Source organism: Pygocentrus nattereri, chromosome 16 (assembly GCF_015220715.1).
Source record: "Pygocentrus nattereri isolate fPygNat1 chromosome 16, fPygNat1.pri, whole genome shotgun sequence".
Lineage (NCBI taxonomy): Eukaryota > Metazoa > Chordata > Actinopteri > Characiformes > Serrasalmidae > Pygocentrus > Pygocentrus nattereri.
Window position 1 is genome coordinate 2,693,620 of NC_051226.1, and position 19,084 is coordinate 2,712,703.

The window sequence follows — 19,084 nt, forward strand, 5'->3', positions numbered from 1 at the left end:
GCAATTGCAGTAAATGCCACTAAAGAGAGACAGAAACAAACGTCCTGAAGTAACACAGCTCACCTTTTCAGCCATTCTATCCCATCAAATGACAGTCATTTATTAACTCACCACTGGAGACTGTAGATTCACCAACACAGACAATCAGACAGATTAAGAGCCTCGCAGACATTCTGAAGACAGAGATACGCGAGTCGTGTTGCATTTAGAGGAACATCGGTCTCATATTTCCTGTTCTGTGGCGTGTAAAGAGGAGGGTCCTGTCCGAGCTCGGTCAGACTCTCACTAACGTCAGACTGAAGGCCACTGAGATAAAAAACGCAGCAGGCCAGGCAGGCAGTGGTTCCCTGGCAGCTGATGTAACGGTGAATGACGAGTTTTATAAGTATAGTTTCTATTCAGGGTTTCACACCCACCCTTCTGTGGTGTCTTCACTGGCATGCGTCTCATAGAAGCGTCGGCGTCTTTATTTTTTTGCATCTAGCTTTTCCGTTCTCTGAATCCAGGCCTAAAGCAGTGAAATTTCCATTGGGTTATTTTTTAATTTCCATCCATTCATCATAATCATGATTCAGTGACAGACTCTTTTTATTAAACCAAATTCTTTGGATTCTCCCGTAACAAGGACGTTTACTAGACAAACAGATGGATAGACAGATAAGTTTAAAGTGGAGCAGTGCAGCTGTGTTCTCTGTACTGATGGACCTCCATCCAGTAGCTTTGGGATGAGTTGGAGTGACCCAAAACTGACCATCCAACATCAGTACCCGACCTCACTAATGCTCAATCAAATCCTCACAGCAATGTTCTACATCTACTGTAAAGCTTTCCCCGAAGAGTCGAGGCTGTTACTGCAGCACAGACTCACTACTAACCCCTTCATCTCAGAGGAAACGCTGGAGTGGACAGACTTTTAGAGATGACAGATGTTTTCTACACTCAGAGATGTGATAGCAGGTCTTTAAAGGCACAGTAACGTGTTAAATTGGTGTCTTGGCGCTGAATCGCCACAGGGGGTCGCCAAAGAGTATTTTCCCCATTTGGAAAAAAACATTTTATTTCCCAAACATTCAACACTGGAGTTAAAGAGTAAAACTTCCTCATCTTCCCTGAAGCTGAGGATGAACGACTTGCAGCAGCGCTCACCTGCGCACAGGTAAAGGTGATGAAGGGGGAAGGGGGCGGGGCCTCTGCAGGTCACCTGGGCGGCGAGCAGCCAATCAGAAGCGCCGCACGGCGCAGATAAACCCTGTAAACAGACCGCAGCCGCAGAGAAGAGCGGCAGGAGGGCTGTTTCCATCCCGCAGCGCAGAGCGGAGCGGTGAGTACAGCACTGTAACCGGGCTGCACCGCAGGAGGAGCCGGTCTCCGCGCATTAAAGGCTTTAACCTGCGGCCTGAGCGGGTTTATAGGAGGTTATTAGTCCTCAGGAACGCGGTGAGCAGCTCCAGGCCTGTTTCAGTCCGAGTCACAGGTGAGCTGCTCGCTCTTAGCTCGGTTTAAAGCGCACGAGCTCGGGGTTTAGAGGTTATGTGAGCGAAATTTACAGATTTCTAATGAAACATGAGATTTACAGTCACAGGACTATAAGGATGTTTACTCAAGTCAACTATGATCTATAGATATGATATAAACAAATATGAAGTGGTTCATCCAGAGAGGATCTGGGATTCCTTTACAGTGGTGGTGATGGGAACCAGACGTCCTGGTGTCTGCAGTGCAGGTGTAGCCAGTTGATTTACTGTGCAGTATCAATAGTGAACCTGCACGTGCGTTTACAGGTGTAATATTCTCATGTTTATGTACTGTTGATGGTCAAATTGTGGTCAGTCTGATCAAATAGGTTTTTCTTCGGGGTCTATTTTGCCTTACAACAGCCTTCTTGTATCATTCCTTCAGTAAATTGATTCAAACGAAATTGATTAATAAAATCAATAAAAATAATAAATAAAATACCTTTTAGATCCATTTTCACTTTTATCACCAAACTACTGTGAAACAGTGTCTCAGGCTTCAGGCGGTGAACTCATAACCATTCCAGGACGTCTGGTTCCCATCAGCACCACTGTGAACACTTCTCACTGCGAGTTTCTCTGGAATGACGCATTTTACGCCAAACCACTCGATCAGTCTGTTGACACTTTAATGATTTAATTATGCAGAAATTGTGAAATTTGGTGGCGTTCCCCTTTAAGGGCAGGATGATGGATCGAGCTGACCACAGAAAAGAGGAGCCAGTTCCTCATTCAGGGCTGAGAGAGTGTGTAGGTCACATGCCTGAGCGTTCCTGGTGCCTGTGCTTGTAAATAAAGGCGTTACTAATGAAGCTGGAAGGCTTGAGTGGGATTTTATGTTAATGACTCCACTTTCTCATATCACACATGCAGTTTGGCAGCAGGAGTCGTTCACCTGTCGTTCACCTGTTCAGTTCCTGATTATTAGACAGGAAAGATCAGGCAGGGATGGAATTCCTGCTCATTAACTCAGAAACTCTGATCTCCACCGCTGATGCTAATGACGGGGAAACTCCAGTAAACAGTCTGAAAATCTAATAATCTGATTAAGGGGGTCCCCAAAAGACTACCATTACATTTTCACCTCTACAAACTGTTAATAATAATAATAATAATAATATTATTATTATTATTATTACTACATTTTCATCTCTACAACTTATATTTTAATTATACATATTACATTTATTATTATATTTATTGTTATTATTATCATTACTACTATTATTATTGTTACATTTTCACCTCTACAGCTTATACTGTAATTATGTATGTATTATATTTATTATTGGTATTATTATTATTTCATATATAAAATGTTCACCTCTACATATATTGTAATTATTATATGTATTATTATTAATATTGATATTATTGTTGTTATTATTATTATTATATTATGTTATATATTATTACAATTATGGTATTATTATTGCAATTATAGTTATTTATTATTATTATTATTATTACTACATTTTCACCTATACAGCTTATATTGTAATTTATTTTATATATATATATATATATATATATATATATATATATATATATATATATATATATATAATTATATTTGTTATTGTTATTATTTTATATATTATTACATTTTCACCTCCACAACTTTTGTAATTACAACATATTGTAATTATTTTATTTTATATACCTAATTATATTTTCATGTCTATAACGTACATTGCTATTTTATATATATATATATATATATATATATATATAAATAAAATTTGGTATTATTATTATTATTATTATTATTTTCACCTCTCCAACTTATGCTGTAATTATATGTATTATTATTTATTATTATTTGTTATTGTTATTATTGATATTATTTTATATATTATTATATTTTCACCTCTACAACTTATTGTAATTATTATTATACTTATTACTATATTTGTTAGATATTATTATTATTATTTTTTTTTTTTTTTTTTTTTGTATTATAAAATTGGGATCTTACATTGGGGTCCAAACGTCTGAGGCCTCTGAAAAGCCATCTGGGATTTTTTTTCTCCATTTAAACTTGAAAATAAATGTAAACAAATAACAGAAGCAGTTTTGACAAATAAAATGAGGGAATTTTCTCTATTTCTGGGTCACAATTCAGACAGAAGTAAATGTGTGAGGCTGTTTCAGCTTCACCTCTTCCAGCGTTTTCGATTTGCACGCCATTACAGCAAAACAGGGACACACCACCGAACACTGGGAAGTCCTGAGATGTTAAAGTTTAGAGGTTCTGCTTCTGGCTCCAGTGGTTATGCTGGTAACAGAACCTGTGATGAAAGGATTTCCATTAAATCAGAGAAGAGGAGTTTTACTGCAGGTCTTCTCTCTCCCTGTAAAGTTCCAGTTCAGATGGTTAATAACTGATGAGTGCTGCTGTAATCAGTTCTGTGTTCTGGTGAATCCGTCCCGATACGTTCTAAAGGAGTTCTGTGTGTGCAGGTAAAGGAAATGGAGGCTCCATCCACCTCACAGCAGCATGACCGCAGGTCCAGACCACAGGTGAGTTACTGACAGCCTGAATATTAATACCAGTGTTTATTATTATTAGTACTAATTTAGACCATTAGACTCTAATTAGCTCGTTCTTCAAGGGTTCTTTAGTAAAGACAGTGGTTCCCTATAGGATCACAAACACTAAGTTCAAGCACGGTGAAGCGGTTCTTCAGATTATTGAGTGTGCTGTGAATGGTTCTACATAGAACATTTTGAAAAGGGTTCTAGACAGCAACACAAGGGGTTCCTCTATCGTGACAAGCTTGACATCATAACTATAGAAAAACCCTTTTTTTGAAAAGGTTCCATAAAGAACCATCTGCACCACATTCTCGGTCATTCAGAAGAACCGTTTCACCAGGCAAAGGGTTCTGAGTGTTCATGGTTCTATATAGAACAATTTTCTTTACTAAAGAACCCTCAAAGAACCATCGTTTTAAGAGTGTTATGAAAATGTTCAGAAGGTTATTTCGGTCTGCTGGAGTTACAAACCAACATTTACTTTGGGGCAGATTTGAATTTTTATGGTGTTTGTAATTCTAGTAATTAGAGTTAGAATAAATGGAATTCCACTGATTTTTCACCATTTTCCATAACTCAGTGTGTGAGGTGTAAACAGAGATCCAGAGGGTTTGGTGTGAGATGGTTCAGACGTCTTTATAGTGGTGGTGACAGGAACCAGGCGTCGCCATGACTACAACACAGATATAGACACTTTATTTACCATCCAGAACCTCCAGAGAACCTACACGAGTCTTCTGACCTTATATGGAATGTTGATGATGGAAAACAGTGGAAAATCTGGAATAATGAGTTTTCTTTGGGGACTATTTTGCCGCACGGCGCCCTGCATGTCTCCCTCCACCATGAATGGAGTTGAAGTTCTCTAAACTCTCATAAAACAGCGTCTCAGTCATCAGGCAGTGAATTCAGAACCAGTTCATGTAGGAACTTTCTGTAGGAGCTTTTAGAGGGACGTGTGGTTCCTATCACCACCACTGTGAGCAGTTCAGACTCGGTCAGTTTATCTAGAACTGAGCGTTTCACACAGAGCCACTTGGAACGACTCTGTTTACATCTGAACCAGTTAAATATGGAAGGATTTTTAAAATCTTCTTCAGTTAAGCAGGTAAATGGTTTGGCTGCTGTGCAGAAGGTTTGGTGGGGTTGAACACATTAGCTGATATCTCTGATTGTGCTGCTGAAACTCTGATTGATTTTCGTCTCTTCAGGAAAGCACTGGTGGACTGTGGGACTCGGTGAAAAAGGCGGCTTTCGTAATTGGATCGGGACTATTCTTCCTCGTCGCTTTCCGGAACTCTGTGACATGGTACCAGTTTTCTGGGCAAAGCTTTGGATTCTGTGGTTTGATTTTATAGTTATTTGTCAATAAATCAGATTCACCCAGTTTCTCCTCTTCCTACCCAAATCAGCCAAAACACGCTTGGAGTCTGAAGTTCGCTTCTTTAGTTTTAGCACTGGAACTACAAGGCTGATGGAGCTAACGAGGACACTGGTAGAAATGAAGGTTCTGTTCTGGTACATTTTTCGTTCATCAGGGTATAAACAGTGTAGATGTTCCCTCAAAGCTCCAGCAGTGGGTTTAAGGTCAGATTGTGGAGCTTAAATCAGTTCCTCCAGGTGAAAAGTTGGTATTTGTTCCTTTTCATAACCGAATGTTTTAAAACAGAGCAGTAGAGTAAAAGCCTGGAGGCGAGGCGAGGCGGGGTGTGTGGAGTCAGTCCAGCTTAGAACAGATCATTTCAGTGGATTATGGTTCAGTTATGTTCCCTGACTAAAGGCGCTGAGATGGAGGCCTGAGGGTTCCACCCCAGTGACAGGAGGGACAGTGACCAGTGACAGTCTAGTACCTTTAAGCCAGAAGCATGTGGAGGTGTTCAGTGTCTCCAACATACTTTGTGGTTTCTGACACTGTATATTAATACTACCAGGACTAATATTACCACTACTATTAAAAAGGTACTAGACTGTCACTGGTCACTGCCCCTTCTGTCACTGGGGTGGGAACCTCAAGGCTCCATCTCAGTGCCTTTAGCCAGGGAACATAACTGAACCAGAACCCACTGAAATGATCTGTTCTAAGCTGGACTGACTCCACACGCCCCGCCTCGCCTCCAGGCTTTTACCCTACTGCTCTATTTTAAAACATTCGGTTATGAAAAGGAACAAATACCAACTTTTCACCTGGAGGAACTGATTTAAGCTCCACAATCTGACCTTAAACCCACTGCTGGAGCTCTGAGGGAACATTTACGCTGTTTATACCCTGATGAACGAAAAATGAACCTGAACAGAACCTTCATTTCAAATGATAACAATAATAAGTCATTTTTATTTATACAGTACTTTTCACACAGCTCAAAGTGCTAGACGGTGACGACGTTTAGTAACAGTAATAATAGAAAATAAGACCGAGTCCCGTTATATTTTCTTTAAGACTACAAATCAGAGCAAACAGTACAGACAGTAGCAGCATCTTAGCCTGAAATCCGCCCGTACTTTAGTCGATGTTTATAGAGAACAGTGAGTCATACAGAGTCCAGAAACCACATAATCCAGACTATTAGAGACACTGAACGCCTCCACAGCATGAGATAAGTGATGATTCAGGCATTCAGTCGGCACCATGCTAGTTTTTGGGGTATAAGTCCAGTTTTAGCTTTATTGGCCTTATAGCTCCTAAAACAAACGAAGCAGATTTTAGACACCAGACAAGTCTTGGCTGATCGACCGTGTTTGGGGAGATTCATGTTTAGTAGTTCTGTTACACATTAAGATTTCTCTCGTTTGAATTACAGGTGCTGGTTCTGCAGTTTTGGGTTTCAGTCGGTCCTTATTTTAATCATTAGGGGCCGGTTTAGCTCCCCCCCCCGCCCCCTGCTCTGTTTGGTGTCTGAGCTCTCAGAGGTTCAGAGTGTTCCTTCATGATTTCTGCTTTCAGTGCAGATTCACTGAATCGTGTTATTGATCAAATCCACTTCGCTGTAGTGCAGCTACTTTTCTGAGGACAAACCTAGAGCCATACGTTCTGGAAAAGGACAGTTCTACAGGGGATCTTTTGTAAGGGAAAACAGTTCTGTACAGAACCATGAACACTTTGCATGATTAAATGGTTCTTTGCGTGGTGAAATGGTTCTTCAGATTGGTGGAGAATATGACGTATAGAACCTTTTTGAGAATGGTTCTTTATTGCACCAAAACGGTTCCTCTCTTGTTACAAGCTTGACATTGCAACAATAGAAGAACCCTTTTTAGGAATAAGTATTTGTTGTGTGGTTGGATGAATTGGAATGGTTGGTGTAAAAGCCTGTGTTGGTTCTTTAGGCATCTGCAGAGGTTTTGGGGAGCATCGGGCGATTTCTGGCAGACGCAGTGGACCAAGCTTTACATCGCCTTTAACGGAAACGAGGCAGCCTTGTTCATCTTCGGTGAGAACAGCACTAGTGCCGGACTTTGTGTACTTCAATGTGTGATTTATTTCCATAAATACACTTTAGTTCCGTGTTTGAATCCACAAACACACATGAACGCTGGGGTCAGTACTTCTAGTACACTGATCATATAAAAGACCGTTTATAGCAGCAATAACCAGCATACAGTAACTGTAATAATAATAATAATAATAATAATAATAATAATAATAATAATAGCTGATTGAATGGTAGTTCATTATGGCATCTTTGTTATTAATGTTTAATTCTACATCCTGTTTCTTCTCAAAATTGGTTCATTTTAGTATTTTTTAGATGGGAAATTTCTTGTGAAACTGACTCACTCACTCACTCACATTGAGCAGGGTGAATATTCACCACCAGAGGGCCACCACTTAGCAGTTGTCCTCTTCTTTTGATTTCTTTTGATTGAGTTTTTGATGCTTCTTAAAAGCAGTGATTCACGTCACTGACACTGTCTGTCTTTAATCGTTGTCCGTGTTAAGCCATTCTGCTGGTATAAAGTTGCTCACAGCCCTTAAAATAAACTAGTTAAACATTTTTCTGTAGACAAAACAGGTCGTTTTGGTCGTCTTCTCATGTTCCCATGGCAACAGAATCTGTGAATTTTGACCGCAAATCAAACAAATGTTTCTCAGATTCGCCTCATTTTTCTCATCATACTCGTTTTTGTACAGAATTCACTCTTGTATTATTTGAATCTCCTCTTGCTGTGTAATATAGCAGCCTAGCACATAAGCAGCTCATAGTGAGAGCCGCGCAGACTAAAGTACGACCTCCCCAGGGTTAGTTTAACACACCGTTACAACTAAGACCCTCCAAAGGAAGACCCCAATTCCACCCCATATACATTCAAAAGCCAATTTTACTGGACTCTTATGCATAGATCCACAGAAAGTGCATTACAGGCATCATGTAAATGAGATATTTTTAATTTTTTTAAGAGTAGTACTGTAAGTTCATCTTGCCCCAATGTTTTTTAAACGGTGTAGCAAAAATCACTTTTACCGGTTTGCCAGATTATTTCAACGCAGTCACTTAATTACATAATTAATCACATTGCTGCCCACAGATTTACATTAATACCACCTTGTGTTGTGAAAAGGTTCAAGTATCGTGGAGTTTGACTCTCACCGTGTGGCCCATCCGTATCTAAAGAACTGCTAACTGATTCTGCACTTACAGGCTTTGGGTGGAACAGACTTCTAAACTTCGTCCTATAAAAACCGAGTTACTCTGAATAAGTTTAGGAAAAAACATTCGTCCATTCTTCCTCAGCTGAAAGGCCGACAGTACGATGGTCCTCTGGGAGAAGCCGTATCCTCTTCCAGCCACAAATAGATTGTGTTGTTCAGGTTCACAGACCTGAACTCGGTCAGAGTGTGTGCTTTTCTGGACTTTGCGTTTTAAAGGTCACTGTCGGTCAGTTTCAGATACACGGTTTAACAGCTTGATATGAATTACCCAATATGACTAACCATCATTACCTAACTCGACTGGAAGAGTTAACATGCCCAAAGAACAACATGCACCTCAAACTTCAGGCCACTCTTACGCAAAGGTTTGGGCACCTCCAGTCAAATTAGCTTTTTTTTATATCTAAAAAAATGGAATTGTGAAATTTAAACCTCTGGGGAAAAAAACATAAAACGTGGCATGTGTACAATTTTCCAAGACAAGGATTAAGCTTAGTCCTGGACTTCTTTCAAGGGAGATTGTCCATTCAGACTGCTGACTGTTATTGTCCATTGACATTGAACTTTGTCTTGAACTCAATAAACATCCAAAAAACAAACATACAGCACTGTGTGAATGTTTTAGGTGTCTAAGCAAAATTTTAAACAGTTGACCTCAGCAGTGAGTTTATCACAATATACATTAGAATAAAGTCGAATTCATAATTCAAATAAACAGAAAAACAATAAACAGTAACCAGAATTTCTTGGGTCCATATTTTTCCTGGACACCTTCACAGCCGCCACAGAGACTCATTAATATCATCAATTACATCATGAGCTCAATTTACTGAGCACTGATTGGTCAAACCAGGAGCTGCTTTATAACTACATATAATACTGGGCTTCCTCGAGGAGGAGAGGCTTGGAGATGGTTAAACACACCGACATCCAGAAAATCACTAGTTATTATTTATATATCTATAATTATTAATGACACTTTAACACTTTTTTGACACTTAATTAACACTTTTCTCAGCAAATAAACACAAACTACACAAATATATAGATTTTGAAAATGTGTCTTGGGTGCCTAAAACCTTCGCACAGTGCTGTGTATCTCTATACAGACTAAATGCCGGTTGGACTCTTATTTCTACCTGTGTGTTAAACTCAGTAAATAAACAGTAATTATACATTAACATGTCCTGAAGTTTGTTCCCTGTAAAGATTGTGTTACATAACATGTCATTTGACCGGAGTCTCCAAACTTTTGCATAATGCTCTATTTTGCTCAATTAGATTTAAATCCATATCATTTTCATTTTCTCATTTTGCTTTTTGTTTTATGGCAACATCTGCTCATGAAAGTAGAATAAAAGTAGAATAAATAAAAACGTTTAACTTGTCGAGGAGCTGACTTAAAAAAAGGACAAACAGAGAGAAACCTGTCGCTGTCACAAGCTGATACTGACCAACAGTTTATTTATTCATTCATTCATTTTTTATGCTTTATTTGAGACAATTCATTGATCTCTCTCTAAAATCTGATGTGATAAAATCTCAACTTTAAACGGGTATTTTCTCCTTCTGTTCCAGGAAGTGTGTAGATCTGACCCCGATGCCCATTATATTATTATATCTATTATTTCTTTATTATTAACCTTTATTATTATTATTATCATTATTATTATTATTATTATTATTATTATTATTATTATTATTATACAAAATAACCATCACTTGCTCCACCTGGGGTCTCGGGAAGCACAACCTCCTGTATAACCTGCTAATTTTAAGCTTAGTTTTATCTAAAACTGGATATTTGGTCTTTTTTATTGAGCTGTATCACCATGGCAACTTACACTGCCCACCTGACCTGCTCCAGGACTGGTTAGGTTTAGGACTTCAGATGATAAACAGCTCTTGGACCAAACAGGGTCAAGCTCCTGACCAAACAAAGACAGACTCTTGACCAATCAGGAACAGCCTTCTAATCAATGAATGCTGAGCCTCTGACCAATCAGGAACAGCCTTGTAGTCAATGACTGCTGAGCCTCTGACCAATCAGGGACAGCCATGTAATCAGTCATGGCTGAGCTTCTGAGCTCCGTCTCATTCAGAGACAGCCTTTTGACCAATCAGGGACAAGCTGTTGACCGATTTGGGGAAGCATTTTGACCAATTATGGACAGCATTCTGACCGGTAGGGGACTGTTGACCAATCAGGGAAAGCATTCCAACTGTGGCCATCTTCTGACCAATCAGGGACAGCCTTCTAACCAGTGACTGCTGAGCTTCTGAGCAATTGAGTGGGGAAAGCATTCCGACCAAACGAGGACAGACTTCTGACCGATTAGGGACAGCATTCTGACTTTCACTGACAACCAGCGTCATTTGTACCGCTTAATAATATTTAACCCAAGTAGAGTAACTGTCGTTTTATTACCACAGACAGTCATTTCAACATGTTTCTCTGAAACATGTCGCTAAAGTCACTTATAACAGAAGTCAGTGGGCAGATGCTGAACGAATAAGCTCTGTAAACGTGTGTCCATATGAGGTGAATGTGAGACTCCAGCTGATCCACTCTAACAGAGCAGCTGTTTGGATGAGACAGACTGATAGAACATTCTCACCAAACCTGTTTCTTATGAAGTTTAATACTTCTCATGCACCACAGCAACATCACAGTGAAAAAAGCAGCCCCACTTACTTTCTCTAAGGGCTTATGGTATCCATGGCGACCAGGCAGCGCCTCTATAATTCACTTATAAGTGCGTTTCAGGTCAACAGATACGACCAGAAGAGTCAGAATCAACTTTATGTACTCATCTCTGTGTGTGACCAGGTGCTATGCTGGTTCCCACCTTCTTCTTCTGGCTGGTTAATGCATTCCTGATGGTGGTCGATACGACAGGAAAGCCCAGCGTCATCACCCGCTACAGGATCCAGACTGACAAGAACAATCCGGTAGGGATTCCCTCCATCAGCCCTGCCTATGCAGACTGAGACAGTGTTAAATTATCATCTTGCAGTGATTTGATTAGATAATGATTCTTTAGGAAATTAATTGGTACATCATTAAAACTCACATTTCACCACAATTCGAGTATTTTGGTCAAATTCAGAATTACTTTCATCATCATTTTGATTATTGAAATTAAACTGGGCCGTGAACGCGGTGTTTAATATGTTGATACCAATCGCCAAACGTGTCGTCTCGTCTTCAGAGTCGGACCAAATCGGCTGCCGGTCAGATGTGATCTTAACAGCGTCCGTTTTCTGTTTGTGGCAAAGTAAGAAGTGAAAACGTTCAAACGGCTCGAGCGTCTCCTACAGCTGTCAGAGTCGTTGCTTAGCAACAGCATCTCAGTGCAGTGACACAGTGTTGTTATGGTGAAATAACAGCACGGCTAGAACGTCTCTCAACCAATCAGCTCGCATGGCCGGAATCAACTGTTGTGTAATTATGTTATTATTATCAGAATCTTTATTCTCCAGAGAATTTCTCCTAGTGCTGGTTTTACAAAATTAATTCAAATATTAGATTTTTCTTGTGAGATCATTCAGAGGGTTTGGTGTGAAATGGTTCAGACGTCTTTAAAGCGGTGGTGATGGGAACCAGGCGTCACCATGACTACAACACAGATATAGGCATTTTATTTACCATCCAGAACCACCAGAGAACCTCCACGAGTCTTCTGAGCTTATATGGAATGTTGATGATGGAAAATGGTGGAAAACCTGGAGTAGTACGTTTTCTTTGGGGACTATTTCATGTAAAACAGCGTCTCAGGCAGTGAATTCAGAACCATTTCATGTAGGAACTTTCTGTGAGGAGCTTTTAGAGGGACGTCTGGTTCCTATCACCACCGTACTGAATGACTCTGACCATTTAATTATGCATGAAATCAATGTAATTTTCATTTAAATAACTGTAGGGTGTTGGAGTTCACAGACAGGTTGGTGGGCTGACTATTATGGTCAAAACTCTTGTTTTCCCTCATTTATCTGTGTGCATGTGCAAAGGTCTCCTGCAGCGTTTGTTTCACAGAAGACAATCAGTTCTGCAGGGTAAGAGCTGTTATTGCTGATAGCTGTGTGATAACAGATAACGGTGTTATTACTGATAAACGCTCAGCACGCCACGTTACCGCGCACTGGGAGATATTTCAGATAATACTCAGGAAATTATAATAAAGGTCAGCGATCCCGCGTGGCATACACTCACGATAGCCTTTCATGTGCTATCAAAGGTCAGATATGGTCTAACTGCACATGCCTTCTACTCCTCACTCACTCATTTATACATTACTCGGGTAATCACTCCATCCATCGTCAGGAAAAAGTTATTGGAGTGCAAGTCGTGGGAAACGAGTAAACGTTGTTCTGTTCCTGGCTGTTGGGAAGCAGGTGGATCATTACAGTCACTGCTGTTCCACTGCAAAGTCCTGGCTCGACTCGGCTCAACTTGCTTTTGGTAACAGCTGCTTCGTTTTCCACTGCAGATGTAGCACCTCCTCAATGTAGTTGGACACCATCGCGATGCCAAATGAAACTACTGAGACGTGAAGGAGAGTTTTCGTTCAGAAGAGGCTGATGGCAGTGAGACAAAAGGCTGCCTAAAAACAAAACAGGAGAACATACATCGGAGTTCAGACGAGATTCTGGTGTTAGGTGTCTTGCCCAAGGACCCTTATTGGTATAGTGTAGGGGGCTGACCCAGGTGGGGGATTGAACCCCAGTCTACAGCGTAGAAGGCAGAGGTGTTAACCACTACACTAACCAACCTTTAATTATCAGCTCAGCTCACTTGGAAGTTGGAACCTTGACGAATCTGGTACCAAAATAGTACCAGGTACCAACTTTCACCTAATGGAAAATCAAAAAAGGCGAATTAACTCGAGCCAAGCCAGGACCGTGCAGTGGAGGCACCTTAATGCTGCTTCTGCATGTTGGCACTGAACAAAAACGTCCTGTGTCTTACAGCAAATGGCAACATTGCCACAGTGAAAGCATCACCACTGAGAATAGACGATTATCAGAAGAGACTTTTTAAATGAATGAATTCTTGATTAATTCTCCTCTAAATAAACATTCAGAACACAGATCAAGACATTTTGCGATAAACTTTTAAAGGCATCTTGCTTTTTCATTTGAGAACCTGCAAAGCTTGAAATTCCTACATCTCCCAGAGTTCACTTGGAGCAGGTGGGGGTGGAATTTGTGTACAGCTGTTTCAAAGTTTGCTGGTTATTTACTGTCAAGTTCTCCTCAAAATGAGCTGAAATGGTCACGAAGAAACATTTGGTAAAGTTTTGGTAATGTTATGATTGTTTTAGTGCAGAAAATTAAATGTTCAATAAAATTAACATAATTAAGGTTTAATAAAATTAACATAATTAAGGCATTGGGTCACTCAGAGCAAAAGGATTTTACTCTAAAGTCCAAGATCAGTAAAAAATGTGTTTTTCAACCAGTTGAGTAGAATCATCCATAAACACCAACCATCCACTTCATTAAGTCCATCTGCTTGTATCTACACTCATTGTCCATTAGTGTGTTTAAAAACTCCAGCAGCACTGCTGTGTCTGATCTACTCTGACCAGCACAACACACACTAACACACCACCACCACGTCAGTGTTACTGCAGTGCTGAGAATGATCCACCACCCAAACAGTACCTGCTCTGTGAGGGTCCATGGGGGTCCTGACCACTGAAGAACAGGGTAACAGAGTATCAGAGAAACAGATGGACTACAGTCTGTAACTGTAGAACTACAGAGTGCAGCTATACGAAGGAGGCTGAGATGAAGTGGAGAATGAGGGGAGAAACGAGGAGGTGTGTGTTTTTGGAAATTCAAAATTGTGAAAACGGTAAAATGAAAGGAGAGAAGTGGAAGTGTCGGTCAGATGATGTTACTATTCTAAATATTAATAGAGTATCTGTTATTATTACGGTTATTTGTATGTGTGGATTCTCTGTTTAAATAAGGAACATTAAAACAGAACGGAGTAACGGAGCGCTCCCTCTGTAGGTGGACCCGGAGAGGCTGCGTCAGGCTGTGAAGACGGTTCTGTTTAACCAGCTGTTCCTGTCTGTGCCGCTGGTGGTGCTGACGTTCTCGCTGATGCAGTGGCGCGGAGAACCCTGCAGCCCAGAACTACCCACATTCCACTGGGTTCTGCTGGAACTGGCCATCTGCGGCCTATTGGAGGAGATACTGTTCTACTACTCACACCGGTCAGCACCCCCTGCTGGCCGTCTGTGGCTGCGCTCTGTAGCCTCAATGCTCAGTCAGTGTGCATGACAATAATAATATGCAGTAATTTGGCCAAATTTAAAGGTTAATTAATGACCATCAAAGCTTTGGTAGGAACAGATTTACAGATACAGACCAGAACCAAGCTCCTCAGTATTCGCTCTGCATTCATACCCACAGGCTGTTCCACCACCCAACCTTCTACAAGCACATCCACAAGATCCATCACGAGTGGACGGCGCCGGTCGGGGTCGTGTCTCTCTACGCTCATCCGGTCGAACACGTGGTGAGTTTTCCTGCTTCTGCTTTTTTGGGAACAGGAAGTTTTAACAATGATCAATTCTAGATATTAGATTTATTAAAACTCCTTAAATATGAACTTTATTAGCACTTCTTTCTGGATAATAATTTTATTAGAACTCCATCCTAAATATTAAATATGAACTTCATTCTAGATAGATATTTTATTAGAACTTTATTCTAGATAAATTTATTAGGACTTTATTCTAGATAATAATTTTATTAGAACTCCATCCTAAATATTAAATAAATATGAACTTTTTTCTCTCTCCATCTGTCTGTCTCTCTCTCTCTCTCTCTCCATCTGTCTGTCTCTCCCTCTCTCCATCTGTCTGTCTCTCCCTCTCTCCATCTGTCTGTCTCTCCCTCTATCTCCATCTGTCCGTCTCTCCCTCTCTCTCTCCATCTGTCTGTATGTCTGTCTCTCTCCCTCTCCCTCTCTCCCTCTCTCTCTCCATCTGTCTGTATGTCTGTCTCTCTCCCTCTCCCTCTCTCTCTCCCTCTCTCCCTCCCTGTCTGTCTGTCTGTCTCTCTCCCTCTGTCTGTCTGTCTGTCTCTCTCCCTCTCTATCTCTCTCCATCTGTCTGTCTCTCTGTCTGTCTCTCCAGTGTTCTAACATGCTCCCTGCTCTGATTGGTCCTATTCTGCTCGGTTCTCACCTGGCCACCACGTCTCTGTGGTTCACCATCGCTCTGCTGGTCACCACCGTCTCCCACTGTGGATACCACCTGCCCCTCCTGCCCTCGCCTGAGTTCCACGACTTCCACCACCTCAAGTAACAGTCTAACACATTATTCAGGGCAACGCTACAAGTTTAAACACTTCCATCACAGATTTTCACTTATTTGTGCTATTTTACACGTTTGATCGCGACAGTGAAGACGGACTGAGCCCATAAAGGCCAAATCACCGGCCCGTCAGTCGTACCCTGATGAGTAAAGCAGCGCTACGGCACGAGTCGTCCTGTAAAGCCCATTTAGAGTTCAGAGAGTTTCACACCACGTCGTACGTCTTGACGTATTAACGTCACACACAGGCTTATAAAGAAGGTCCGGCTCGATGTTTCGGCCTCGATTGACCTCAAAATGAACACCATGCTGATAAAGAGAACAATAGCAGATAATTCACTCAGAGACGCTCTTCACCAGGTTTAGACGGAGTTCTCTTTAAAACTCACAAACGAACAGTCAGAGCCAAACAAAGCGGCCATGTAGCAAAGCAGCCTGACCACAGAGTGCATATTTATTTATATGTATTCTGCAATATTATTTTATATATATATATATATATATATATAATGATGTCTTACAGACTAAAACCCAATTTTCTGCCTGTAAATTTGTTTAATTCAGTGCGGTTAAGGTTAGGATTAGGTGTTGGGTTGAGGTTAAGGTTAGGATTAGGGCCAGGGCGAGGGTTAGGATTAGGTTTTTGGTTGAGGTCAGGATTAGGGCCAGAGTGAGGATTAGGATTAGGTTTTGGATTGAGGTTAAGGTTAGGATTAGGGCCAGGGTGAGGGTTAGGATTAGGTTTTGGTTAAGGTTAGGATTAGGTTTTGGATTGAGGTTAAGTTTAGGATTAGGATTAGGTGTTGGGTTGCGGTTAAGGTTTTGGGTAATGGAGGTAACGTATTAAATCTTAGAAACAAATACTGAGCATTTAGGAGCAAAATGTCTTTACAATTAAGAAGAACACATTTACTGAGGACGTTTGACTGGTACTGTAGGAGAATCCTGTATTTATTTCCCTGCGTGTCTCAAAGCTCTAGTGTAAAGTCCATAAACATAAAGCAGTCAAACGTTACGCAGTTACATGTGTGATTCTATACATGCTGCAGTTCACAGTGTCCCGTTTCCTTTACCTACTGCTTACCTTTATCACACGTACTCAACACAGCAGCTGAACAGAGACGGTGCTGTTCCGGTGGGTAGAGCACAACCGTACGGGGCACTTTGTGATCTTTAATAATACATGAACGTACAGACATTAGCTGGGCTCATCATTGATGATATGGAATACCACAATAATTTAAAACAAGTGATAATTACACTGTCATTGTCTTTTAATCTTTAATGTGTAATGTTACTTATTTTTGTGTTTATTTAATCTTTCCTCTACATCGGTCACTCTAACAGGGCGCTGGATGGTGGCCTTGTGCAAACAGACACCCACAGTGGGTGGAAGGTTGGGGGGATGGGGGTGGCTTCAAGTAATTGGTGTCACCATGACTTAGATACTGACCACCTCCACATGGTTTGAGATGAGCGATTTAGGCCTGCAGCTTAGTTAGCACCATGCTAATTGGTGGGGTATATGCTGCCATTACTTGTTAGCTACATTAGCCTCGTAGCTCCAGCGCTAAAACCAAACACTGAGCATTATCAGCTGAACTGTGGCTTTAACTACTGTCTCTGCAGGTTTAATCAGTGTTACGGGGTCCTGGGGGTGCTGGACAGACTCCACGGGACGGATGACAAGTTCCGCAAGACCAAAGCCTACGAGCGACACACGCTGCTGCTGAGCCTGACGCCGCTCACCGAGAGCATCCCTGACCCGCCCAAGAAATCAGAGTGACCACCGCCGAGGAATTCTACTGGACCAGACTAGAGCGGACACAGTCAACACTATCAGTTAGCTCCATTTCAGATACGGATCAGTTTCTCAGAGCCGGATTAGGTCTAAACCTGGACTGAAAAGGCAGTACAGTGTTGAAACAACACTGGCACTGCAGTTTAGTCCAAGGCTAGACTTAATCCATGTAAGGCAATCCAGTTTAAGCCTAAATATGCTAACATTGTTATAAAGACATGCCCTGAGAAGGAACACCGACAATGACACTAAAGTCATACTTAGCAATTTTTATTCTGACTCTTAAATCTAAAATCAAGATAGCTTTGCTGGACTAAGCTTTTTTTTTTTTCTTTCTTTTTAAATAAGTTGAGCACAGATATCAAATTTCTGGGCTGATATGAGGACCAATAATGGGGTTTTTGTGGTTGATAGTGATGATAAAAATGATAATTTTAAGTAATTGTTCAATATAATTATAATAAATGTTTTAGTTTATGTAGATATTTTGATTATTTAGCATGACATCTAAAATCACTTGCAACTCTTATTTTGCCCAGGGACTCTTATTGTGGCACTCTCTTTTTTGAGTATAGAAAAGGACAGTCACGTCGCCCCCTGCTGTTCATGTTCAGAATGTCATTTAATGAACTGGCGACGTACATTACAGATCATACGTAACGTGCCGCCCCCATGTTCAGTTGTGGCAAATGACTGAAAGTTTATATCACAGTTTCCCCAAAATGCCCTGCAAGCTACATTTATAACGATAATGACATCACTATCTATAAAGTTTGTAGTTCGATAATTGTTTCTGTATCTGACTCAGCAAGTCATTCTGCTGTATTACATTTCAAAAAAGTTCCAGCCTTAAATCCGTTATCAAAAATTTCGCTATGGTGGGATGAATAAAGTGCTTTTAAACGTGTATTGAACTTGACCAGCAGATGTCGTGGTGCCTGAAGAGGGATTCGAACCCTGCTCTCGTGTGCAGGACTCCACTGTGCTTAATTTAAATGAGTTTAACCGAAGGACAGTAAGCTATCAGATCTAATGTCGGGTCGATAATCTCATTTAAAGAACCGTTCCAGATAAAAACTGGCATTTAATGTTATTGGTTGTATAATGTAACGCAGCACTGTATCTCTCGAATTTACAATTTTGCTTATTTGTTTTTTCACTACAATACATAGTTTTCCCATTATCCGATTACCGTCTGACTCATGTAGACCTGGAGTTTTCCCATTATCCGATTACCGTCTGACTCATG

General features: G+C 40.7%; 1 protein-coding gene across 2 annotated transcripts; it reads left to right on the forward strand.

The window, feature by feature from the left end:
- The first annotated feature begins 1,225 nt into the window (after window positions 1–1,225).
- faxdc2 (fatty acid hydroxylase domain containing 2) lies at window positions 1,226–18,742 on the forward strand. Of its 2 annotated transcripts, none has more exons than XM_017719554.2 (9): window positions 1,226–1,321; window positions 3,978–4,037; window positions 5,264–5,361; window positions 7,377–7,480; window positions 11,531–11,652; window positions 14,722–14,927; window positions 15,127–15,232; window positions 15,855–16,021; window positions 17,664–18,742. In XM_017719554.2, exons 2-9 carry the CDS (start codon window positions 3,987–3,989, stop codon window positions 17,818–17,820), a joined length of 1,011 nt encoding a protein of 336 aa, XP_017575043.1. In that variant the 5' UTR covers window positions 1,226–1,321; window positions 3,978–3,986; the 3' UTR covers window positions 17,821–18,742. The 2 variants fall into 2 exon arrangements, with proteins under 2 accessions (XP_017575043.1, XP_017575044.1); XM_017719555.2 differs by lacking the exon at window positions 1,226–1,321 and adding an exon at window positions 1,328–1,474.
- The last annotated feature ends 342 nt before the right edge of the window (window positions 18,743–19,084 follow it).